This window comes from Odocoileus virginianus, chromosome 2 (genome assembly GCF_023699985.2).
Source record: "Odocoileus virginianus isolate 20LAN1187 ecotype Illinois chromosome 2, Ovbor_1.2, whole genome shotgun sequence".
NCBI lineage: Eukaryota > Metazoa > Chordata > Mammalia > Artiodactyla > Cervidae > Odocoileus > Odocoileus virginianus.
The window spans coordinates 98,338,638-98,362,933 of record NC_069675.1 but is presented as its reverse complement, the minus strand read 5'-3'; the positions used below and the strand labels follow the sequence as shown (position 1 = coordinate 98,362,933).

The 24,296-nt window shown below is 56.7% G+C and overlaps 2 protein-coding genes across 2 annotated transcripts; both read right to left on the bottom strand.

The window, feature by feature from the left end:
* Window positions 1–1,766: 1,766 nt before the first annotated feature.
* LOC110134128 (beta-lactoglobulin) lies at window positions 1,767–6,663 on the bottom strand. Its single transcript, XM_070455167.1, has 7 exons — window positions 6,504–6,663; window positions 5,678–5,817; window positions 4,586–4,659; window positions 3,360–3,470; window positions 2,585–2,689; window positions 2,329–2,370; window positions 1,767–1,944 (listed from the first exon to the last, which is right to left on the bottom strand). The coding sequence occupies exons 1-6, from the start codon at window positions 6,597–6,599 to the stop codon at window positions 2,354–2,356; spliced, it is 543 nt and encodes a 180-aa protein (XP_070311268.1). The 5' UTR covers window positions 6,600–6,663; the 3' UTR covers window positions 1,767–1,944; window positions 2,329–2,353.
* Window positions 6,664–6,696: 33 nt separating this feature from the next.
* Window positions 6,697–22,799, bottom strand: LOC139037007 (beta-lactoglobulin-2-like). The gene is made up of 7 exons (XM_070472855.1): window positions 22,704–22,799; window positions 22,064–22,203; window positions 21,438–21,511; window positions 19,720–19,833; window positions 18,811–18,915; window positions 17,842–17,864; window positions 6,697–6,975 (listed from the first exon to the last, which is right to left on the bottom strand). Exons 1-7 carry the CDS (start codon window positions 22,797–22,799, stop codon window positions 6,697–6,699), a joined length of 831 nt encoding a protein of 276 aa, XP_070328956.1.
* Window positions 22,800–24,296: the final 1,497 nt, after the last annotated feature.

Sequence of the window (24,296 nt, the reverse complement as noted above, 5' to 3'; positions counted from 1 at the left end):
GGGGACTTCCCTGGTGGTCCAGTGGTTAAGAATCTGCCTTCCAGTCTAGGGGAGGCAGGTTTGATCCCTGGTCAGGGAACAAAGACCCCACATGCCAAGGGGTGTCTAAGCCTGCCCGACGCAGCTACTGAGCCCATGCATTCTAGAGACTGTGCGAGAGAGGTTCTCAAACTGCAACTAGAGAGAAAGCCTGTGCTCTGAACTGCAACGAAGAGCCAGCACAGCCAAAAAGTGAAAAAATATATATATACACACAAAAGAAAAAAAGATGCAGGGTAGTAAAAGCAGGATGGTTGAGCCTCTGCGATGAAATTTCCCACCAAGGTTTTTGTACAGTTTGGACCAATTAATCCCAGGGTGCGGTCAGATAATACTAAGTGGCCTCGAATGCCACCGAGCGGCTGTCCTGGGGACATGCATGAGTGTCTTCCCTCTTGAGGGGCAAATAGGCGTTAAATCCAGATTCAAACCAAGAAAATCTTTGAGAGCTGTGTGTCTTTAGGTTCAAAAGGATCATCTTGGTCTGGTGAACCTGTGTTCTGCGGGTGTCCGCTTGCTCCTAAGAAGTCATTGATCTCTCTCTCTCTTTGATCAGGACGATGGGAAGACTGTGAGCTCCCTGGAGGCGGGGCCACCCCCTTGTGTATGGTGACTCGTGGGCGAAGGCCAGCGCCCCGAAGCCCCTGAGGCCTGGGGAGGAGGCCGTCCAACGCTCTGGGTGTTCAGAAGTTACAGCAGTGAAGTCACAAAATAGACCTCAGTTTTTTTTAAGATAGTGAGCCGTGAAAAGCAGTACTACCGGGCTGCCTGCAGGAGTATGGGTCACAGGGCCCGGGAGTTCTGAAGCGGGAGGGGTGTTCCCAGGTCACAGTTTCCCCCCACCACCCCCTGCAGGCCAGGAAGCTCAGAGTCATAGGGGGTTTTTCTTGGAGCAGCTTTGGTAATTAAGTGGGACACAGACAGTAACACGGCTTCCCTGGTTGCGCAGTGGTAAAGAAACCGCCTACCAATGCAGGAGATGCGGGTTCGATCCCTGGGTCGGGAGGATTCCCTGGAGGAGGAAATGGTTCCCCACTCCAGTATTCTTGCCTGGAGAATTCTGGGGACAGAAGGAGCCTGGAGGGCTACAGTCCATGGGTCCCAGAGTTGGATACGACTGAGTGAGCATTCACGTAGATATATAAATATGAGTATATACTATGTTATGTGTAAATTATTCTTATCATTTAAAAAATCCCCACGTCTGTTGCTATATACCTCTTTTCTATTTGTGATGCTCAGATGTGTGTGCAGAACAAGTCTTCTAACCGTGACCTCCTTTGTTCAGCTCCTCTATCCTGGGGAAATCTCTCTATTTCATTTTAGCACAGAAAAGATCAGTGAGTTTTGGGTACATGAAGCTTGACACCGACAGTAGCAGCTGGATTTGTCAAAGGGCAGAATTTGATCCATGAGCAACTTGAGTTTTCATATTAATATTTATTAGACTAAGAGACAGCCATTTTCCACTTCCTGTCCTTTGTGGAGTTTGGGTGTTGGCTGAACACTCCAAGTTAACTGGCAGGTGTCTCTGCCGAGTCCCTACCTGGTTCCTGAAAGTTTCAAAGAGACGCAGTGATGTGTGTGGGCCCCCGGATGTCACAAGGCTGTGATGCAGATGCCCTGGCTCCCAGCCCCGCTGTCACCCTCTGAGCCAGACCACTCCCCACCCTGCCCCCGGCCTCCACCCGCTGCCCATCGTCCAGGGAAGACTCAGGAGGGAGAGCACAGGTTTACGCCTTTATTGCTGAAGGAGGAGCGGCCCCGAGCAGGAGGCCCCACGAGGGGCCTGGAGGGGCCTGGGTCCCAGGAGAGGTGACCGCTGTCCCGGTCCCTCCTGGTCCCCCAGATGGGAGAGGCAGGGGTGACGTCGTCTGTCCCCAGAGGGGCCAAGGCTCCCGGGCCCTGAAATGGACATGGGGCTCCCCTGTGATTCCTGGGGCACCTGCCAGACCCTTGCCAGCCTCTCCACGGCTGGGGGTGCAGGACGGCCCCTCCTCAGGAAAAGGAACCCCTAGCCTTCCCCTGAGGTGCCCACTTCCTGGACCTCCACCTTGGCCCTTAGCTCTGCCCAGGAGTTAGAGGAGGTCAGTGTATGAGTGTGGCCAGGACACAGGTCACCCCACAAGAGTGGGCACACGGCCAGCCGGCTCTGCAGTCGCCAGGAGGGACCCCAGCTTCCAGCCATTCCCACTGGGCAACCCCAGGGCCTAATGGGGGATCCCAGGCCCCACCAAGACCCCCTACCCCATGTGTGTGTCCAGGACAAGGGCAGGGCGGGCAGCTTACCCCAGAGGCGCCGGCAGGGGCTCACCTAGACGCGGCACTGCTCTGTGGGGGAGGGAGAGTCGTGGGGGGGTCAGGAAGGGACTGGACGCCCTGGGAAAAGGCCGCTGGCACGGGGTAGAGAGGGGCCCACCTCAGGCCCCTGCACCCCCTCTCCATCCTCCCGGGAGGCCTAGGGAGCTGGGAGTCACCATGGGAGGAGGTGCCCCTGGCCGGGTGGCTTCCTGCCCCCGGGGCGGGGCTGGGCCTGGGTGCTCACCCTCCAGCTGGGTCGGGTTGAAGGAGAGCCGGATGTGCATGGGCAGGGCCTTGAGGGCTTTGTCGAATTTCTCCATGGCCTCGTCGTCCACCTCCGGGGTCCTGACTGTGGGGCCAGGACGGGGGTCAGTCCCTGCTGCCCAGGGTGGTCTGCAGGTCTGCCCTTGCTCTCCAGGGCACCTGCCCTTCCCCTTGGCCCAGTCCCCTCCTCTTCCTCCCAGGGCAGTGCAGTGGGTCTGCAGGGTCACAGGGGCAAAGCCCGCCCCCGACCTCTGGCTGTCTGGGTCCCCTCCTCCCCCTGGGCAGGCTGACACGGCCAGGAGCCTCCATTCCCCAGTGCCCACGCCCGCCTGGCACAGGGGCCCTGAAAGCGCCCAGTGGCACTGCTACGGCATGGAAAATGTCACCTGCCATTTGTTTTCAGGACGTGATAGTTGAAAGATGGCTTTGTGCCTGAGTTCTTATTCGGTGAAATAATTGAAACTCCCCGGTAACAACGGCTGTTAGATTCACAGTGACCGCCGGCTCCATCGAGATGGTCGCACCAGTCACAGTGCTGCAGCCTACCTGTCTCCCAGCCCATGTGTCTGTCCCCCGTCCCCAGTCACCCACAGGCCCACAGGAGACCAGGTCCCGGTAAGTGACCACTCTCTCCTGACGGGACTCAGGGACCCCCCATCCCTCCTCCTCCTGGGGATCGAGCTCCCCGCTCCCACCCGCCCCCTGTTGCAGTGAGGACCACACAGCTGGGCTCCCTGGGCAGGGTCGGCACCCACCCAGGCACTGGCAGGCCAGGCTTTGCTCGGGCTCAGCACTGTTTTCCATGCAGAAGAGCAGATACTTTTTGTAGTCAGTGTCCAGCACGAGGACTTTGTTCTCGTTCAAGGCTGGAAGAGACCAGGACGGGAGGGGAGTGAGTTCCAGCAGGAGGGGGGTTGCTGGTCAGCCCCCAGCCCTGCCTCCACAACCAGCGGGGCTCCCCTGGGGTCACCACCCGGCGAGGACAGGGTGGGGAGCGCCTCTGGCGTCCTCCACCCCCGAAATGGTGCGGCTCCTTCCCTGCCACCACTGCCAGGTGCATGGGGCCCGGGGAGCCCCGGCTCTCAACTCTGGGTCTGCCGGGGACCATCCACCACCTCCTGGACTTGGGAACACTCACCACTCAGTCTGAGGCCCCCTTCCCCCAAGAACCAGAGTGCTCAAGAAATAGGGCTTCCCCTTGATCTCGGGTGGGGCTGGACACCACCCAGCGAGGGAGGAGGGGTGCGTCCTAAGGATGGGGGCATTGTTGGGGGGCAGTCCTGAGCGGGGAGAGCTGAGGCTCGCCCTGACCGAGGCCAACGGATGGCCCCGGCTGCCCTGTGGTGTCTGGGCAGCTTGGGGGGCAGGACCAGCATCCAAACCCAGTGCAGCCGGATGGCACTGGAGACCATGGGCCGGGCACCCTGGCATCAGTCAGCGAGTGGGCCTCTGGTCAGAGTCCTGAGGGGCCAAGGGCAGATGTGGCCCAGGCTGCCCGGTGGAAGGGCAGGCCCTGAAGGAGCCCCGACCCCCCTGAAGCTTTCTCATCTCCGATTTAGGAGGAACAAGTGAACGAGCGAGGGCGGACAGAGTTCTTCTCCAGGAGATGAAGGAGCCCGTGGAGTGGGCTGGGGGTCACGGGGCTCCTGGACCCCTGGAGAGGGCAGTGGCTCTCGGTTCCCCCTGGGAGGGCACAGGTGCCTTCTGAGCTTAGCCTGAGGGCCCCGAGCTCTGCCCTCCCCCACAGCAAAGAGAGCTCGGGAATCGCCCTGGGGAGTCAGACCTGCCTAGCCAGGACCTGCCCACGGCCACCCGCCCCAAGGCCCTGGGCAGGCAGCGGGGAGGCCAGTGAAGCGGGTGTCACGGCAGTGTCTTCATCACCACCAGCCCCTTAGCATCCCGGGGCCCAACGCCAGCCCCCTGCACCTGCCCATAGCCCCCGGTGGGTGTGGTGGGCCTCCCCCAGGGACCCGACACTTACCATCGATCTTGAACACTGCAGGGATCTCGGTTTTTTCTGCAATGATCTTCTTCTGAGCACACTTGCCATTCTCCCTGAAAGACAGCTGCTTTCTGAGCCTTGGGCCTGGACCATTTTCATCAGGATGAACTGAGGGCCGGGGGCGGAAGCCGGCCCCAGGAGGAGCTGGTGGGGGGTGGCATGGGCATAGGGGCCGGCTGGCCAACCAGCCTCGGCTACACCCACTGTCACCTCTCGGGCCACAGGTGACCGGGTGGATGAGCCAGGAGAAGTCAGATGAAGCCAGGGAGAAAAGGTCGGGGAGTGCCTTGACCACAGGCACCCCTACAAGGCAGTCCTGGGGTTCAGGCCCCCACCTCTGCCCCCACACCCATCCAGCTCTCTCCTGCAGTCTGACCCCCGTCCGAGGGTGGACAGGGCTGGTAATGGGAACTGCCTGGGCGCCGAGGACCCAGGTCAGCAGCTGCCCAGCGGCCTTCACACGGGCCTCTCCCCACACTGCTTTGTTTCCATGACATCTTGTTCACTTAGATACTGAGGTGTTCAGACTAGAAAGGGTGAAAATGTCTCTCCGTTGCTCAAGTGCATTTGTAATCCTCAGCCTAATAGGAAATTCAGAATACCTGCCTTACTGTATGTATGTTTCCTATGCATTTCCACTTCGATGGATTTTATCTCCCCTTCCAAGTTAACGAAAATGATGTTTTATGTTCATTTGTTTGATGAGGTTCTGAAGCATCAAATTAATAAAAGTTTAAAAAAAAAATAAAGAGCCCTGGGTGGGCAGCCTTGGGAGGACTCCAGGGGTTCCGGGAAACTCCGAGCCCCCTTCCCCGGCCCTGGGGCCCTGGTCCTGCCTGCACGCCACCACCGGGGGGGGGGGGCGCACAGCCCTGGGGAGTGGGGGTTCCATGCTGGGCGGGGTGCCCACTGCCCTGGGGAGTGGGGGTTCCATGCCGGGGGGGGGCCACAGCCCTGAGGAGTGGGGGTTCCATGCCGGGGGGTGCCCACAGCCCTGGGGAGTGGGGGTTCCATGCCGGGGGTGCCCACAGCCCTGAGGAGTGGGGGTTCCATGCCGGGGGGGATGCCCACCATTTCTGCAGCAGGATCTCCAGGTCGCCCCCGGGGGTGGGCTTCAGCTCCTCCACGTACACTCTCAGGGGGGCACTCTGGGCGTCCAGCAGGGAGATGTCGCTGGCCGCCATGGCCAAGGAGTACCAGGTCCCTGCCACCTGGGGAGGGGCCTTGAGCTGCACTCCAGGGGAGGGAAGGGGTCCTCAGACCCCCCAGCCCCACAGTGGGCCCTCTGTCCCACCCCAGCCTGAGCAGCCCTGAGACAACCTCCCCAACTCTGCACCCTGAGGAATGCTCTCCCCAGAGTCACTCTGAGCGCAAAGAGGGACCCAGATGAGCCCTGCACGTGTGGCAACGTTTGGATCTTGGGGAGACATGGCTGGAGGTGGGGAAAATTTGAGGGGCAGAGCGACCCTTTTAGGGGATGAACTGTGTCCCGTTAACCCCCAGAACCTCAACACATGACTCTGGAGACACAGCCTTTAAAGAGATGACCAAGGTCACATGAGGCTGTGCGGGCGGGCCCGGATCCAGCAGGCCTGGTGACCTCACAGGAAGAGGAAATCAGGGTGCGCAGAGGACACGGGGAGAAGACGACTCTCTGCTCCCCAGAGAGCGGCCGCAGGAGAAGCCAGCCCGGCTGACGCCTGGATCTCGGGCTTCCAGCCTCCAGAATGCAAGACAGTAAACGCCTCATTGAAGCCGCGCTGGCGGGGGATTTGTCAGGCGGCTCTAGCTGGCTGATGTGAACCCCAGACGTCACAGCCTCCTCTGTCCTCCCTTGGTCTCTGAGGCCCAGCTCCCCTGCCCGCCCTACAACTCACCCACCCAGCCACCCTCGAACCTTCTGGATGTCCAGGTCCTTCATGGTCTGGGTGACGATGATGGCCTGGGCGCCACAGGCGAGGGCCAGGCCCAGGGCGATCAGGAGGCACTTCATGGCTGCAGCTGGGGTCGCGCTTCTGAGCTCTGCAGGGAGTGGAGGGCTGAGACAGCGGGCTCGGGGCCTTATACAGGAGGAGGGCCGGCCAGCCAGCTCAGGCCAGGCCCCCGGCCACGCGGTTCCCGGAATTCCCCCTTGGCCCGTCCTCAGGCCCTCCGGGGGCTTCCGCTACAAGGACAATAGAAGGCCTTCTTCCATCCGAGGCCAAGCAGGAAGGCCCCCTCTGGGCCTGGACGGTTCCTGGTAGGCCCCAGAAGTCTGCAGGGTGGTGTCTGGGCTCTGAGTCCAGGCTGGCTGCCAGCGCCAGGAACACTTCTGGGGTCAGCCTCTTAGACAAGGACAGGTCAGAGCCAGCACTGGGGACAGCTGTGTCCTAGAGGGTGGGCCGTGGGTCAGCCAATGGCCAGAGAGCCCCACCCTGCCAGAACCCAGGGACATGGCCAGGGAGTGGCCGTCTGCCCGTGTCACCTGTTCCCCTCTCCCCTGTCCTGCGGGCAGCTCTTCCTGGCAGCTCCCTGTCGGCCCCTGCTCTGCCCACCCACTCTGCTGGGCAAGGCCTCCCGGCAGGCTGCGGTCCCGCCTGGTTCCTCCAGCTTCTGCCTCGGGCACCAGCTCCTCCAAACCATGTGACCGTGGCCTTGGGTGACGGGATCTCTGCAGTCACCTCACCCTCTGCAGGCTGGGGTGATGGTGACTCGGGGTTCAGGTCGAGCTCTGAGGGGGAACCTGGTCAGTATCGAGAGTTCTGCAAGCACCTGCTGCCCAGTTAGGGAGCAAAAACGGCAACGACAGTGACAACAGTCGTGATAACCCCCAGGACGGGAAAGTGACCTGATCCCTGGGGTGGGGCAAGGCCCAGCAGCACTGGGGCTCCATGCAGGCAGTGAGATGGGAAGGCCTACAGGACCCAACCTCCCACCTCCTACATTTTAAATCTCCCAGGGCACTTCCCTCCACACCCTCAGGCTACAGCAAGCTGAGTGATGGGAAGGTCGGTGCTGGGTGTGTGGCTGAGTACGGAGGGGGCCCGAGCAGGGAGGGCGCAGGACAGTCCTCCTGGCTGAGTCCACACGGGCATCAGTACCCGGCAGGCTGTGGGTGCCCTGTGCCTCTAGCAAAGGGGTGCAAAATCATCAATCGACATTCTAAGCGACTAAACCGCTCATCTCAGGGGTGCGGTGGGCATATTGGGGTAGGGGAACGGGAGCAAGGTGGGGGTGTCTCCTGATAGTGGGGGCCTGGTGGGTCAGCCCCCGTTCCCCCCCTTGGACTGTAGGGCCTTTCCAGGGGGCCCGCTGGCCTGGTCAGCATCTTGGATGGAGGCTCAGGGGTCTCCTAGACTAGCTCTAGCTTGCTAGCTGGCCTCTGGTTTCCTTCCCGGAGGAGAGACTGTTGGTGACTGTACCAGGATAGAGCCCACCCACAGGAGCGCACCCCCGGCCACCCCAGGGCCGGGGGTGCTGTGACGGAAAGAGGTGGCTTGGCCAGCTCCAGTCCTTGCCCTGATCTGTATTAACACCTTTAATTCTTGCAACAAGTCTTGAAACTCAGTGTTTCATGATGAACCTGGGTTTTACAATAAACCCCAGGTTCCATGTTTTGTGACGAACTGCAAGCTGTGATGGGGTTGAAGGGTGTGGCCCCATAACTCACGTCCACTGGGAACCTCAGGATGGAATCTTGTTTGGAATCTAGGTCTTTACAGATGTGAGCTGTTCAGGTGAGGCTGGAACGGGGGCTAATCTAATGTCCGGTGTCCTTGTGAGAGAAAACGGGGACATGGAGGAGACACTGGGAGAAGGCGTGTGAACAGAGGCAGAGACTGGAGTGAGGCTTCTATGAGACGGGGCTCAAGGATGCGGCACCAGGAGCTGGAGGCGGCGGCGGGGGGATGGGAGGCGGGGGGGCAAGGATCCCTCCCTGGAGCCTCTGGAGGGAGCTCGGCCCTTCGACGCCTGGACTGGGACCTCTGATCTCAGATGGGATGGGGGCACCCCTGCAGTGAGGAGCCCTTCCCCATAGGTGGCCCCCCAAACATCAGCATGGGTGGTTTGGACCCAGGTGTCAGATGCGAGGCCGTGCCCTCCAGCACCGCTCTGCTCTCAGAACTGGGTGATGCAGGGAAGAGGGAGGTCAGCCAGGGAGAAACAAGTGCCCTGTTCCCCAGCGAGCTTAGGAAATCAGGGTGCCACCAACCTCGGGACGTCTGAGCTGCAGGGTTTCCCAAGTTCCTGTGAACCATGACTCCAAACCGTTCCCTTCAGGGTGAAGCTATTCATAACTTCCAGGAAACTTCAGCTTCCATAGAATACCATCCAGAGAGAGAGAGACGGAAATAAAGCACCTCTGACCCAGGGCAGCTGGCACTGACCACTATTGGAGGGATACTGGGACGGTCTTCTCCAGGTGCTGCCCCAGAGAGGGGGGCCTGGGAGGAGACCTGGACCCCTGTCAGCTCTCAGCGTCTCCCGCTCCCACCAAAGGCCCTGCTCTTCAGGAGAGGTCAGGTCCTGGGCCTGTAACTGCAGAAGCCAGAAATCACTTCTCTCAGAGTGAAACTGTGGGGCTGGGCAGGGTCAGCGGGCTTTCACACAGGCCAGGATGCTGTGCTGCTTGGGGGTCCCCTGGCCCCGGGAAGCCGGCATGAGTCTCACTGGTCGGCGCTGTATGCCCTCACGCATGTCCAATAAAATGGACAACCTGGAAGAAACGGACACATTCCTAGACATGTACAATCTCCCAAGACTGAGCCGGGAAGAAATAGAAAAACATGAACAGACCAGTTACCTTTAATTAGTTGAATCAACAGAAATTTTTTTTTTGAATCAACAATTTTTGAAAAATTCCCGCAAGCAGAGGTCCAGGACCAGATGACTTCGCAGCTGTGTTCTATCAGACTCCGTGTTTTGGTTGTGCTGGGTCTTCACGCAGTGTGCGGGCTTTCTCTGGTTGTGGCCCGTGGGCGCTGCAGTGCTTGCAGATCAGGCGTTGCAGCTTGGGGCTTGCTGCCCTGAAGCACGTGGGATCTCATCAATAGTTCCCCGACCAGGGATCAAACCCACGTCCCCGGCACTGGAAGGCGGATTCTCAACCACTGGCTCACCAGGGGAGTCCCCAAACACTTAAAGGAGAGTTAATACCTATCCTACTCAAACTATCCCAAAAAATCAAAGAGGAGGAAATGCTTCTAAACTCTAAGAGGCCAGCATCACCCTGATACTAAATCCAGACAAAAACTTTACAAAATAAAAGAAAATTTTAGGTCAATATCATTGATGTATATAGATGCAAAAATACCCAAGAAAATATTAGCAGAGTGAATTCAAAAATACACTGAAAGCTCATGATCAAGTGAGATTTATCCCAGGGATACAAAGATATCTGCAAATCAATCAATGTGATATACCACATTAACAAGTTGAAGAACAGAAATCATTAACAAATTGAAGAATAAAAATCATTAATGAATTGAAGAATAAAAATCATCTCAATAGATGCAGAAAAATCTTTTGACAAAATTCAATATACTTTTATGATAAAAACTCTCAACAAAGTGGGTATAGAGGGAATAAACCTCCATATAATAAAGGCCACATATGACAAGCCCACAGTAAACATCATAAATAATGGTGAAAAACTGAAAGAATTTCCTCTAAGATCAGAAAAATAAGACAAGGATGTCCACTCTTGCCACTTTTATTCAATATAGTATTGGGAATCCTAGTCACAGTACTCAGACAAAAAGAAATAAAAGATATCCAGATTGGAAAGGAAGAAGTAAAACTGTCACTGTTTGCAGATGATATGACACCTTGTCATGCCATACCATGCCATTTTCTTAAGAAATTCCTTAAGATGTCACCAAAAAGCTAACAAGTGAATTCACTAAAGTGGCAGGATACAAAATTAATACACAGAAACCTGTTGCTTTTCTATACACTAACAATGAGCTATCAGAAAGAGAAACTAAGAAAATTATCTCATTCACAATTGTATCAGAAGGAATAAAATACTGAGGGATGACTAACCAAGGAGGTATTAGACCTGTACTCAGAAAACTGCCATGAAAGAAACTGATAGAAGAAATTGAAGATGGTGTAGAGGGGAAAATATATCATGCTCACAGATTGAAAGAGTTAATGTTGTTAAAGGGACTACACTGCCCAGTGGCTATATCTGTAGCTTTACAGATTCAGTGCAATCCTTATCAAAATACCAGCAGCATTTTTCACAGAACTAGAATAAATAATTCTAAGAATTGTGTGGAGATACTAAAGATCCAAACAGCCAAACATAATCTTGAGAAAGAAGAACACAGCTGGAGCTATCAGGCTCTATGATTTCAGAGTATAGCTCAAAGCTACTGTCCCCAAAACAGTATGGCAGTGACATTAAAACAGACACAGAGATCAATGGAACAGAATAGAGTCCAAAAATGAACTCAACTACAATGGGTGATTAATCTACCACAAAGGAGGCAAGAATACACAACAAGGAAAAGACAGCCTCTTCAATAAATGGTGCTGGGAAAACTCTTCAGCTGCATGCAAAAGAATCCAACCAGACTACTTTATAACACTACATACAAAAATAAACTCAAAATGGATTAAAGACTTAAATGTAAAACCTGAAACTAAAACTCCTAGAAGAAAATGTAGGCAGTATACTCCTTTTAAGGAAGAGGAAACTTTTGAGATAGACTTGCAGCACTGACAAGAATTTAACGAGAGGGAACAGAATGAGCAAAGCTGGAGGCAAAAAGGATAATGTGTATTTAAGAAACATGAAATAACTCTGTATACATTTTGTGTAGGTTAGGGGTGAACAAATTAAAATTTTAACCAGGTTTACATTTTTGGAAAGCCCAAAATGTCAGAAAAACATTTTACTTAATTCACTAGACAATAAGGAGCTGTTGGAGATTTTTGAGATTATCTTAGTAAAGATATTTAAGATACACATTAGATGAACTATTAAGAGCACAATCGGGAATTAAGAGGTCACTGAAGAAAATGGCAGCCCACTCCAGTGTTCTTGCCTGGAGAATCCCAGGGACGCGGGAGCCTGGTGGGCCGCCGTCTGTGGGGTCGCACAGAGTCGGACACGACGGAAGCGACTTAGCAGCAGCAGCAGGAACAGCCCTTGTCTCTAGATCTGACTTCCGGCAGCAGTGCGTATAAGGGGAGTTTGCAGCTAACGAGCCGAGACCAGGCCCACACGAAGACTGAGATTCAGCTCACAAGTGCTGGGGCTCAGATCCTTGTTGATGACAAAGCCCCAGGCGGTTCTGCGCATGCTGAAGCCTGAGCATCTAACGGGCAGGTGAGATCCTGGTCCTGAGTGTGGCAGAAGAAGTGGTTAAGAGGGCACAGATGAGACAGGTGTGGTACCTGGACTGCAAAACCTGAGTATTTACGGGTGACTCAGTTCTGAGCCTTGCTTAATGGAAGCATCCAAAGCAGTGACCGTTTCCTGGGCAACTGTGCTAATCCTCAGAATGACCTCCTGAAGGTCACCAAAGCATACGTGCCTCAACACACGTGGTTTGGATTGGATCTAGCAAGTTGAGAGTAGACCGAGTGACTTAGTCATCACTCCTTCTTCATCTCCTAATTTCTTAAAAGCACGGTGGGGCTGCTGAGAGAAAACACACAAAAAAAGAGAGATGACATAGAGTTTCTCCAAGTCAAGGGTGTGAGCTCATTCATCTCCCAGCAGGGTCCGTGTTTGTGGAAGGAATAGACGCATGAGTGGGTGAGTTAGGAGGAAGCATGATTGAGCTTTGATGAAGGTTTGTTTACAGGACTGTAGTTCAAATAAATCAGGAAAAATATGGTCAATGATGTCCTGAAGCAGGTAGGAGTCAACCCCGCCCCCGCCCCCTGCCAATGTCCTAATGAAACTGAGCAAGACCCTATGGGGCCTTCCCAAAACAGGCTTCCCCCCACCCCCATGTCTGTAAAACATGCCTGCCTCTTGTCTGTAAAAAAGCTTTAGCCTCCTAAGCTTTCCCGCACTTCCAAAGAGTACATTTAATCCGAGAAGTGAGAAAATACAGAAGAAAGGAAAACAGTCAAACAAGTAAATAAAGCGATAGTTTGGCCATTAAGCAAAGTCCAGGACATTTAATTCCTCCTCAAGGGCATGGCAGCCCACTCCAGGGATCTCGCCTGGAGAATCCCATGGACAAAGGAGCCTGGCGGGCTACAGTCCACGGGGTCACCGAAGAGTCAGACACGACTTAGCGACTAAACAAGGGCTATGGAGACTGTCCTGAGCCAAGTCCTGTGAGGTTTTCTGCAGATACGGAGACCCCCCCCCCCCACCACCACCACCCAGTGGAAGAAGGTAACTGTATGCTGCCCACAGGCCAGGTGGACCCCAGATCAGGTGAAACTAGAAGGTTGACCACGGTGAGTCCTGATGACCTCAGCGTTAACCAATACGAAGAATGTCCAAAAGCTGATCAGATCCCTGTCCACTCCTGCCTTTGAAAAACCCTTCTCTGAAAGCCTTCGGGGAGTTCGGTTCTTCTGAGCACTGGCGGCTAGGACTCCTTGCTTGGAAACGCCGCCCTTTTCTTCACCATGACCCTGGCGTCAGGAGACTGGCTTTACTGTGTGTGAGTGAGAGGATCCAAGTTTGGTTTAGTAACGCTAATAATAAAGATTCTTTTTTAAAGACTACAAAATATGTTTCTCTGACTTTTCTACCCCACAGGGAACAAAGGCAAGCCCAGGGACAAAACCTCTGAGTCTGCCCTGCGGGGTCTACGGCTCTAACCCCAGAAACATGGCCAACGGCAGGACGGGTATTTCAGATGAGACAGTCCTAATGCAAGGTCTGTTCGGTGCCTCTTTGAGGGAAATGCACATTCTGAAACCAGATTCTCCGCCTTCTCCTTGGAAAATTCAGCAAAGGATAACACAAAGCTCAGAAGAGAGACTTGGGGAAAAGATTGGTGCCACAGAGCAAGAAATGTGGTTGTGAATCAACTCTGTGTGACCAAAATTTACAAATACACCCACTTCATGGAGTCTTGAGTGCTCCAAAATCACTGCAGATGGTGATTGCAGCCATGAAATTAAAAGACTCTTACTCCTTGGAAACAAAGTTATGACCAATCTAGACAGCATATTAAAAAGCAGAGACATAAAGAATAAATAAATAAAAAGCAGAGACATTACTTTGTCAACAAAGGTCCGTCTCGTCAAGGCTATGGTTTTTCCAGTAGTCGTGTATGGATGTGAGAGTTGGACTATAAAGAAAGCTGAGTGCCAAAGAACTGATGCTTTTGAACTGTGGTGTTGGGGAAGACTCCTGAGAGTCCCTTGGACTACAAGGAGATCCAACCAGTCCATCCTAAAGGAGATCAGTCCTGAATATTCATTGGAAGGACTGATGCTGAAGCTGAAACTCCAATACTTTGGCCACCTGATGTGAAGAGACTCATTTGAAAAGACCCTGATGCTGGGAAAGATTGAAGGCAGGAGGATAAGGGGACGACAGAGGATGAGATGGTTGGATGGCATCACCATCCGACTCAATGGACATGAGCTAGGGTAAACTCTGGGAGTTGGTGATGGACAGAGAGGCCTGGCATGCTGCAGTCAAAGGGGTCGCAAAGAGTTGGATATGGCTGAGCAACTGAACTGAACTGAATAATGCAATTATTAAAAGTATAATTATTTTAATAACCATGCAACGTTTATATAGCAGTGGAGGTGTCTTTACTTTAATAGCTCCTGCAATAATTTCTTCTGTGGAAAGAACCAGAGGCTGGTAATAAAGAATGTAGCACTTCTTTAAATTGACATCCATATGATATTATTTCTAATATGTTTGACTTGAGCTCTGTCACTTGGAAGATAAATACATCTCATTTGAGTTTGATCAGCTGGTGTTTAAAAAGAAAAGACAGAAGAGTATAAGAAAGCTTGCCTTGAATATAAGTGGAAAATGTACCCCAGGGCTTGAGTAGAAAATCAAATCAGCACTGGAAAACAATCCATCGTGACTGTTTTCCCCAGCAATGCAAGGATCATCTGATCTTATAAAATGTATTAATGCAATTCGTGACCTCAGTACATTAAAGAAAAATGATTTGGTTATCTCAAAGCAGAAAACATGTTTGCTAGAGTTTAACAGCAATTTTTGGTTACAAGCCAGCCAAAACAAAACCTTTCATTTAAATAGAAACAGAAGGGACTTTCTTTAACCTCACAGAATGTATAAAACCAAAATTTCCAGCAAAAATCATTCTTGAAAGTGCTGCCATCCTTAACCTTGTTCCTTTTTCTCCCCTGAATTTTTTCTCTGTTGCTGGTTTTGAGTAATTTGCTGTTTGTGTTCTGGTGTCGTTTTCTTTAGCTTCGCAGGTGGCTCAGTTCTAAAGATCTGCCCACCAATGTAGGAGATGCAAGAGATGCGGGTTTGATGCCTGGTTTGGGAAGATCCCCTGGAAAAGGGCGTGGCAACCCACGCCAGTGTTCTTGCCTGGAGAATCCCATGGGCAGAGGAGCCTGGTGGGCTATAGTCCTTGGGGTCGCAAAGAGTCAGACATAGGTGAGCACACGCAAAGATTAAAACCCCAGAGGACAAGGTGTGCTGTCAAGGTTGTCAAGGTGTCTTGCATTCACAAGGCTGGTGAACATGTGGGGACTCGGGGAGTGTGGCACCCCTGGCACAGACGTTTCCTAACCCTTCCGTTTCCTTGCCCTACGCGGCTCTCCCACCTGGGCCTTCCTCAGGTATAATCTTTATCAATCACCTGTGACCGAGTCAGTAAAACGTTCCTCAGAGCTCCGTGAGCTGCTCTAGCAGATTCAGGAAACCCGAGGAGGGGGTCACTGGGACCTCCCCCTTCAGCCCGGAGTTCGCCGGTCAGAGTGCCGGTAACAGCTCCGACTGGCTTCTGAGGTGGGGTCTGGGGGCAGCCTTCACCTGTGGGGTCTGGAGCATGGGCTATCTTGGTGACCGGTCCACGGCGAGGGGCAGAAGCGTGTCCTGTGTTGGGTGGAGTGTTCTGTATGAGCTGGTCAAGCCCTGCTGGTTGGTTGCACGGTGCAGGTCATCACTGACCTGGTTTTACTCTGTCCCCTCCGTCACTTGCCTGAAGGGGCTGGGATGTCAGCCCCACCTCGAATCGTGGGTCTGTTCTCTCTCCTCTCAGCCCTTCGGCTTTGCTTCTTGTGATTTGAAGCTCTGCTGTTGGGAGTGCACGCAATTAGGGAGAAGCCGGGAGAGATGAGGGCTTCCCCGGGGGCTCAGTCAGTCAACACTCCGCCTGCAACGTGGGAGACCCAGGTTCAAACCCTGGGCTGGGAAGACCCCCTGGAGAAGGGAAGGGCAACCCACTCCAGTATTCTTGTCTGAAGGACCCCATGGACACAGGAGCCTGGGGGGTGGCCAAGAGTTGGACATGACTGAGCGACTAACACTGATACTACGCTGAGGAATACCAGGGAGAGACGGGCTCACACCATCTTGTCCAGATTGAAAGTCTGGCCGCCCGAGGTCTTTTGGGCAAGTTTCCTATTAAACTGCCAGAGTGGGCTCTGCTTGCTTTCAACCGACTGTGTTTTCCTTGTTGTTTTCAGTAATTTTTGGTTGATTTACACTGTTGTGTTAGTTTCTGCTGTGTAGCAAAGTGAATCAGCTATACACGTGCATTTATCCACTCTTTTTAAGATTCTTTTCCCATACAGGCAATTGTGTTGAGTAGCGTTCCTTGTCCTGCACAATACGTCTTATTAGTTAACTATTTTATATATAGTGGTATGTATATGTCAATCCCAATTTCTCCCTTCCCTCTCCCCCTGCTAACTATGTTTGTTTTTTAACATCTGTGACTCTACTTCTATCTTGTAAATAAGTTCACTTGTACCGTATTTTTTAGATTCCACAAATAAGTGATATCATATGATATTTGTCTTTTGCTGTCTGACTTCACTTAGTATGATCATCTCTAGGTCTATCCATGTTGCTGTAAGTGGCATTAATTCATTATTTTTTATGGCTGAATAACATCCCGTTGTATGCATGTACCACATCTTCTTCTATTTAAACAAAGCTTTTTATTTTGTATTGGGGGATAGCCGATTAACAGCATCGTGATAGTCTCAGGCGAACAGAGAAGGGAATCAACCGTACATACACAAGTATCCGTTCTCCCCCACACTCCCCTCCCATCCAGGCTGCCACATAACACGAGCGGGGTTCCCTGTGTGATACAGTAGGTCCTTGTTGGTTGTGCGTTTTAAATACAGCAGTGTGAGGACCACAGCTTCTTTATCCGTTCGATGGTCGATGGTCACTGGGACTACTGTGTTGCCGGCGGGAGGTACCCACTGGGGAGACGTCACACCGTCTTGGGCTGGCCCAGACGTCTGGGGAGACGGAGGCCCGGCTGGGTGGTGGTGATGGTGGAGAAGGTTGGGTAGCAGGAGGGGGTTGGCGGGGCAACCACGCTGGCTGTTGGTGGTCAGAAGCACTTCCTGTGCGGACGCTGCTCCGGGAGCAGGATGGTTGATTTCTCCCTCCATCCTCACCCAGGCCCCTCGGGGTCGCCCCTTCTGTGCACCCCACTTTACAGGTAGGGGACAGACAAGGGGCAGTGATGGCAGGACATTGAGCAGGCTGGCCTGAAGCCCCCACCAGCACTTGGCCAGGATGACCGCTGCCCTGGACAGTCAGAGAAACAAGCTCCCGTCCTTCCCACCGCCCGGGGCCCAGGTCTTGGCCCTTCTGCTCTTCATCATTTTCACTTGGGAGCTTTCCCTCTGGAGGGGTTTGGTGTCAGCTGAGACCCGGGGTGTGGAGCCGAATGGCCTGCGGCCCGGTCCAGCCCTGAGCAGGCATCAGGGCTGGGGGTTAAGTGGCTGGATGTCCAGCCAGCCCCATCCTCCTGCCTCTTGCAGAGAGAAAGAAGCGTAGTCAGCACCGTGCAGGGGCTTAGGACGCCGAAACGGATGAACGTTTCTTGCTCCCGTTTCTCTCTTGGGGGGCATGGATCAGCCTGGCCGTGGCTCCCGTGGGGAGGGGGCCCTGAGCTCTCAGAGGGCGGGGGCAGTGGTCCTGCCTCTGACGCTCTCCCTGTGGATGTGCCCGCAGAGCAGACCGCGCCCCCGCCCTGGAGCTCCGACACCCCCACCTCCGGGGAGGGCAGGAGGGGCCAAGGAATCTACTTTGTTAAGAAACGTAAATGAAAATGTATGATTTCCAGGGTGAACAGCCTTACCAGCAAATAAGGTTTCCGCAGCCCTGCAAGGGTGGAGGTGGGTGAACAGTAAAGGGAGGTTGCGTCTGACAGCCCCTGGCACGGAAGAGGCTGCACCAGGGGCAGACACCACCCTTCCCGGCGGCCCTGCCGTCACCCTCTGAGCCATCCCCAGGCTCCACCCCCTGCCCATCGTCCAGGAAAGACTCAGGAGGGAGCACACAGGTTTACTCCTTTATTGCTGAAGGAGGAGCGGCCCCAAGCAGGAGGCCCCGGGAGGGGCCTGGAGGGGCCTGGGTCCTGGGAGGGGTGACTGTGGTCCCGGTCCCTCCTCGTCCCCTGGATGGAGGAGGCAGGGGTGATGTCGTCTGTCCCCAGAGGGGCCAAGACTCCCGGGCCCTGAAATGGACATGGGGCTCCCCTGTGATTCCTGGGGCACCTGCCAGACTCTTGCCAGCCTCTCCATGGCTGGGGGTGCAGGACGGCCCCTCCTCGGGAGAAGGACCCCCCCTAGCCTCCCCCTGAGGTGCCCACTTCCTGGGCCCCCACCTTGGCCCTTAGCCCTGCCCAGAAGGAGCTGGAGGAGGTCAGTGTGTGAGTGAGGTCAGGACACAGGTCACCCCACAAGAGTGGGCACGCGGCCAGCCGGCTCTGCAGTCGCCAGGAGGGACCCCAGCTTCCAGCCATTCCCATGGGGGGACCCCAGGGCCTCATGGGGGATCCCAGGACCCACCAAGGCCCCCTACCCCATGTGTGTGCCCAGGATGTGGGGCAGGGCGGGCAGCTTACCCCAGAGGCGCCAGCAGGGGCTCACCTAGACGTGCACTGCTCTGTGGGGGAGGGAGAGTCGTGGGGGGGTCAGGAAGGGACTGGACACCCCGGGACAGAGGGAGCTGGGGAGCGGGTGGAGAGGGGGCCCCCCACAGGGTGCTGCATCCCATCCCCTCCTCCCAGGAGGTCTGGGGAGGGAATATGGGCGGCCGAGCTCACCCGCCCCCTGGCGCAGGTCCAGGACCATCTGCATATGCTCGGGCAGCGAGGCCAGGGCCCCGTCGAATTTCTCCATGACCTCGTCGTCCACCTCCGAGGTCCTGGCTGTGGGGGCAGGGCGTCAGGCCCCGAGGCAGCCCCAGCCCTGAGAGCCCAGAGACCCAAGGGCTCCAACCGAGCGTGAGCCCAGGAAGGAGCCTGGGAAGGAGGCACCACAAGCTCGAGGAGCTTGGTCCTGTCCCGCCTCCCAGGATGGTCTGCAAGGCTTGGACCCCTGCCTGGCCCCCTCAGCCCCGTTCCTCTCCGCTTCCTCCCCGGGGCGGTGCAGCGGTGTCTGTACCGTCATGGGAGGAAAGGCTCCCTCCTGCCCCACTAGCCTGGTCTCCCCCCCGACCCCTAGTGGGCTGACTTAGGACCAGGAGCCTCGACTGCCCGATGACCACGGCCCCCTTGGGAGTAAGGGCAGCCTCGCCACTGTATTTACTTTGGTCAGAAGGTTGCCCTTTAAAGTTGCTTTCGTGTCTGAAAGTGTTCTGAAGTTGTTAAAAATCTCCTCTTAGAAGACTGCTGGATTAATATTAGCTAGTTCTGCCCACTGGGAGGTGAAGCCCCTCCTCCTGGGGAGAGACCACTGAGCCTTCTGCCTCAGCCCGCTCACCCGTCCCAGACCTTGTTGCAAGCACTCTGCCCCCTGCGTGTCAGCTACACCTGACCACCAGGGTCTGGGGCCGAGGCTGGGACCTTGGCTCCGTGTCCCGGGGGGGCCAGCAAGGAAGACCCCTCCCCTTCCTGCCACCAGGGGCCGTGAAGGTCGGGGATCTTGAGTGCTCCTTATTCACAGCTCCACCAAGGGTCATGTCTCGGTGAGGCGCAGCGCTTCTGGATACGCTCTGCTAGGTCCCCACATACCCAGACACTGGCACATCACGCTGCCCTCATCGGTGGGTGTGGGGCCCTCCATGCAGAGGATCATGTAGCTGCTGTAGTCTGTGTCCAGCACGGAAATCTTCCTTTCCCCGTGACCTAGAAAAGGGGCCGGAACGGAGCCTGAAATCTCTCCACCACAACCATCAGGGGGCCTGGGAGCGCTGTTTCCCATGGTGGCCACTGGGCAGGCAGTACCCTCTCCGGACACCCAGTGGGTGCCCTCTCTATCGGATGCAGAAAGCCCACTGCTGGCAGCACTAGTCTGATGGGCCCCCAGCCGGGACACTTCCGACAGCACCACCCAGCTGAGACCGGCCCCTCCCGCACTCGGGCCAAGACTGGAGACAGCTCTGACACGCTGATGTTACGGCAAAGCCGCTGTGTGCCTACTGCCTGCTTGGGCAGACTCTGCTTCCCATGTCCTGCACGTGGTGTCCATTCAGTCAGTTATTCGTTCACACCTGCAGGCACTAAATCCCAGTGGGCCCCCTCCCTGGGGATAGGTGCCCAGGTCCGTGAGCAATCAACAAATAATTCAGGATGGAACTTGAGTCTGGGGTGATACATGGACTGCAAAGAGTGGAAGACAGAAGGGAGAGTATTTCCAGAGGAAGGGTGGGGATGGCTCTGTCTTTCAGAGGTGGGGGGGACCTGGGGGAGCGTGGGGAGACCCTGCATCCTTGGAGTCCTCATCCCGGCTTAACTGGGAGCAGGACGATGGTGAGTCCAGCCACCTTCCCAGGCAGACCCGAGGTCCTGCAGGTAAGGAGCAGGGGGTCTCCACCACACCCACTGCCTTTCAGAAAGAGGGTGGGGGGGTCTTCCCTGGTGGCTCAGTGGCAAAGAATCCACCTGCCAACGCAGGAGACACGGGTTCGATCCCTGGTCCATGAAGATCCCACAGGCTGCGGAGCAACTAAGCCGGCACTACAACTATTAAGCTGCGCTCTAGAGCCCGAGAGCCACGACTACCAGCCCACGCGCTGCAATGACAGAGGCCGTGTGCCCGAGAGCCCGCGCTCTGCAACGAGAGAAGCCTCTGCACCGCAACTAGAGAAAAGCCCGTGCAACAGGAAGGCCCGGCGCATCCAAAAATAGACAAATAAACGAAGTTAAATATATACGGAAAAGAGACTGTGGCAAATAGCAGAGGCGAGAGGCCCTGTGGATCGGAGAGAGGGTAGCTGGGCCCTGGCCAGGGTGGGGGGGTGTGGGCTGGATCTGGGGGCCCAGGGGTGTGTCCCAGGGAGGCTGCCAGGGCTGGGGTCAGAGGGTGAGGCCTGGAATGTTCCAGAAGTAGGTTCCAGATCGGAGAAGCAAATGCACAGTGTCCCCTGCCCACAGATCTGGTTTGTTTTGGAAATTTTTAAGGAGCCACAGGCTAGCCAGTGAACAGGGAGGTGGCCACGTGTCTGCGCACCTAGCCCACCCCCACGGTGCACAGGACGCCTGCCCCCCACCCTCCACCTTCGCCAAGCAAGGGGTGCCGCAGGGCAGGAGGGCGTGGGGGTCTCAGGCCTCGTCACCCCAAGAATGACCTCCGAGGGGGGCAGGAGGCAGGGCTGGTGTGCAGCTCGAGGCCACAGACTCGAGCCGACTCCTGCTGCCAGGACGGTGAGCATCTCAGGGCATCAGGCGGGGCCCTGTGTGGGTTGGGGCTGCCCCGAGGGCACACGGGGCCCCGGGCTGGGGGCACTCACAGTCGACCGTGAAGACAGCAGTGTCCTCGGTCTTCAGGGCCATGAGGGTCTTCTCCACATACTCGTGGTTTTCCCTGAAAAGCCAGGTGGTTGCGGGGGAAGGGGTCATTCGTGAGCCCTGCAGCGGGACAGGGCTGGGCTCCGGGAAGTGTCCAGAGGGCAGGTGGGCGCCTTGGCTGGCCCTCCATGGACCCCAGCAGGCGACCCAGGGGAGGGACAGTGTGGGGCAGGCCAAGCTGGCCGGCACCCAGCAGACCGGTGGCCAGAGGCCAGGGTCCCAGGGCATCACTAACCCCGTCCACGTGGGGCTTGGACACAGTGCTTCCGAGGATGCGGGGCTCACGACCACTCAGAATTCCTCAAGTCTCCGGCTCCCCCTCTCTGGGGCGGACGGGACTCCTGGCAGCAACCCCCAAGCCCTGATGCCCAGCATCCTGCACACGGGCCTCTCCCCACAGTGACCCCAGGGCCGCTCTGTGTGATGGCCTTTTTGCCCCATGGCTCTGGGCCGGGCTCCGAGGGGACAGGGACCTCTGAGCCCCATTCCCCATCCCTGGGGCCCTAGTCCCCCATACACCCCAGCCCTGGGGACGAGCAGTTACATGTTGGTGGTAGGGGACACCCACCGTTTCTGCAGCATGACCTCCAGGTCACCCTGGGGGGTGGGTTTCAGCTCCTCCACGTACACTCTCAGTGGGCCACTCTCGGCGTCCAGAAGGGACATGTCGCTGGCCACCATGGCCACCACGTGCCACGTCCCCACCACCTGGGGAGGGACCTTGCGCTGCACCCCAGGAGCGGAAAGGGGGCCCAGCCCCACGGTGGGCCCTTTGTCCCGCCCTGGCCGGGCCAGGCTGTCTCCTACACAGCCAGGGCTCTCAGGAAGTGTGAGACACGTGGGTTCCAGGTGCACTTGGGGACCACCTGCTGTGCGCGGACATGTGGGTGGGAGGGGGGAGGTCCTTGAATATTTGCAACAACCCGTGTCTCTGCCTGGCCCCCGGCCCCTCACTGTCCTAAGTCAGCCCCCATTCGGGGTGTGGACCCTCTGAGGATGAGTCCGCCCTGGGACGGAGGGGGAAACGGGAGACTCTGAGGACCAGGTGTCTGGAGACAAGTCCCTCCAAAGTCTGCGGGACCAGGTGGTGCCCCCAGGGGGTCGCCTGCTCTCGTCCCGTGTTAGACTCCCGCGGTCCAGGCTTTCCTGCCCCCTCTCAGCCCCGGACCCCAGCCCCCGGCGCCCACCCTCCACCCCAGACCCCATACCTTTCTAACGTCCAGGTCCTCCGCCGTCTGGGGGATGTGGGCAGCCTGGACGCCACAGGCGAGGGCCAGGCCCAGGGCGAGCAGGAGGCACTTCATGGATGCAGCCGGGGTCGCACTTCTGAGCTCCGGGGAGACGGGAAGTCTGAAGAAGTGGGCTCGGGGGCTTACATAGGAGGAGGGCCAGCCGGCCATCTCGGGCCGGGCCACCCCAGCCCCCACCTCGCGGTTCCCCGAATCACCCATGACTCATCCTTAGGGCCACAAGGGCACTATCTTCTAGAACAGCACAAGGCCCTCCCTCTGGACTGATGTCACTGCCTTCCGTCCGAGGCCAGGCGGCAAGGCCCCCCGTGTCCTGGGTCCCGACGGTTCCTGATGGGCCCTAATTGGGGAGGGTCTGGGCTCCGGGTCCAGGCTGGCTGCCAGCATCAGAAACACTTCCTGGGTCAGGTTCTTGGACCGTGACGGGCAGGTGAGAGCGAGCGCTAAGGACTGGGCGTCAAGGAGGGCGGGTCCGTGGGTCAGCCGGCGACCAGAGAGCCCCGTGCCCGTCAGGACCCAGGGACATGGCCAGGGGTGGCCGTCTGCCCACACAAAGGGCTTGCATCACCGTGCTCCTGACCGGTCCCCTGCGTGAGCATCCCCATGGGTGTGTACGTGGTTTGCACAACTATCTTCGTGTGCACGACTGGGCCGCATACGCACTCCTGGGCTGCGTGTGCTCCGTGACTGGGTGACCCAAGGGACCCCCCCACACACACCGTCTTGCTCCCTTTGTCACCATCCGTGGGAAAGGCCAGCATCTCAGTCGGGGTTTGAGTGGTCCAGGGGCACATTCCAGGGGCAGCGCCAGCTCCCACGGTCAGAACACACGGGGTGCCCAGATGGCTCTGGCCAAACCCCTGCACTGGAAGCTTGCCCCCTTCCGGTGCCACCCTCTCAGGCCGGCTCTAAGTGACCCCAGCGTGGGCAGCCGCCTCCTGCACCCCCACGCCCAGCCCATCCGGGACCTAGGCCTGCTTCCATCTCTTCCACAATAGTGGCACCTTGCAGAGTCTCGAGCCCTCTCTTTGAGCAGGGCCTGCCTTGGGAAGCACTGGAGCAGGAGGCCCACCACCCCTAAAATGAGAGCATGTCCCAGAGACGAGAAGTGGAGACTGAGGCAGGCGAGGCTGCCAGATTTATGCAGGGGAGCAGCCCTGGGGGACGTGTGGGGCCAGGAGAAGTGACTGGAGGGGGCTGGCACCCCAGGGGATGCAGGCAGGCTGGGCTCCGAGGGCACAGAGCGGGGCTTGGGGCAGACCTGCAGAAGTGCAGGGGGAGGGGTTGAGGACCCAGGAGCCCAAGTCCCCAGGTGGAGCTCCCTCCAGGCCCTGGGAGACTGGCGGGCAGCGAGCAGCTTGCTGAGGCTGAAAGCTGCCCCCCTGAACCCCCACACCTGGGCTCCTGGAGTCACACGGGGAAGGGCCTTTGGGACCACAGTCCAAACGCAAGAGACGGGGGCGTGAGGGTGGAAGCAGACCGGGGCCTCCGCCCTGCAGGTGCCTCCAGGACCCGAGAGGGGCCGGGCACAGATTCTCCACCAGAGCCTCC

Bases quoted from the DNA above. Each gene is read 5' to 3' on its own strand.
- LOC110134128 (XM_070455167.1), bottom strand. From the start codon at position 6,599: ATGAAGTGCCTCCTGATCGCCCTGGGCCTGGCCCTCGCCTGTGGCGCC. The intron at 5,818-6,503 runs GTTCGAGGGTGG...GCCCCTCCCCAG, and splicing joins AGGACCTGGACATCCAGAAG to GTGGCAGGGACCTGGTACTC. The intron at 2,690-3,359 runs GTGGGTGCCGAC...CTGGCCCCACAG, and splicing joins CCTGGCCTGCCAGTGCCTGG to TCAGGACCCCGGAGGTGGAC.
- LOC139037007 (XM_070472855.1), bottom strand. From the start codon at position 22,799: ATGAAGTGCCTCCTGCTCGCCCTGGGCCTGGCCCTCGCCTGTGGCGTC. The intron at 19,834-21,437 runs GTGAGTGCCCCC...CCCCTTTTCTAG, and splicing joins TGCTGTCTTCACGGTCGACT to GTCACGGGGAAAGGAAGATT. The intron at 6,976-17,841 runs GTAAGGCTGTTC...CCCACCCTCTAG, and splicing joins TGCGGAAACCTTATTTGCTG to GACACAGCTGTCCCCAGTGC.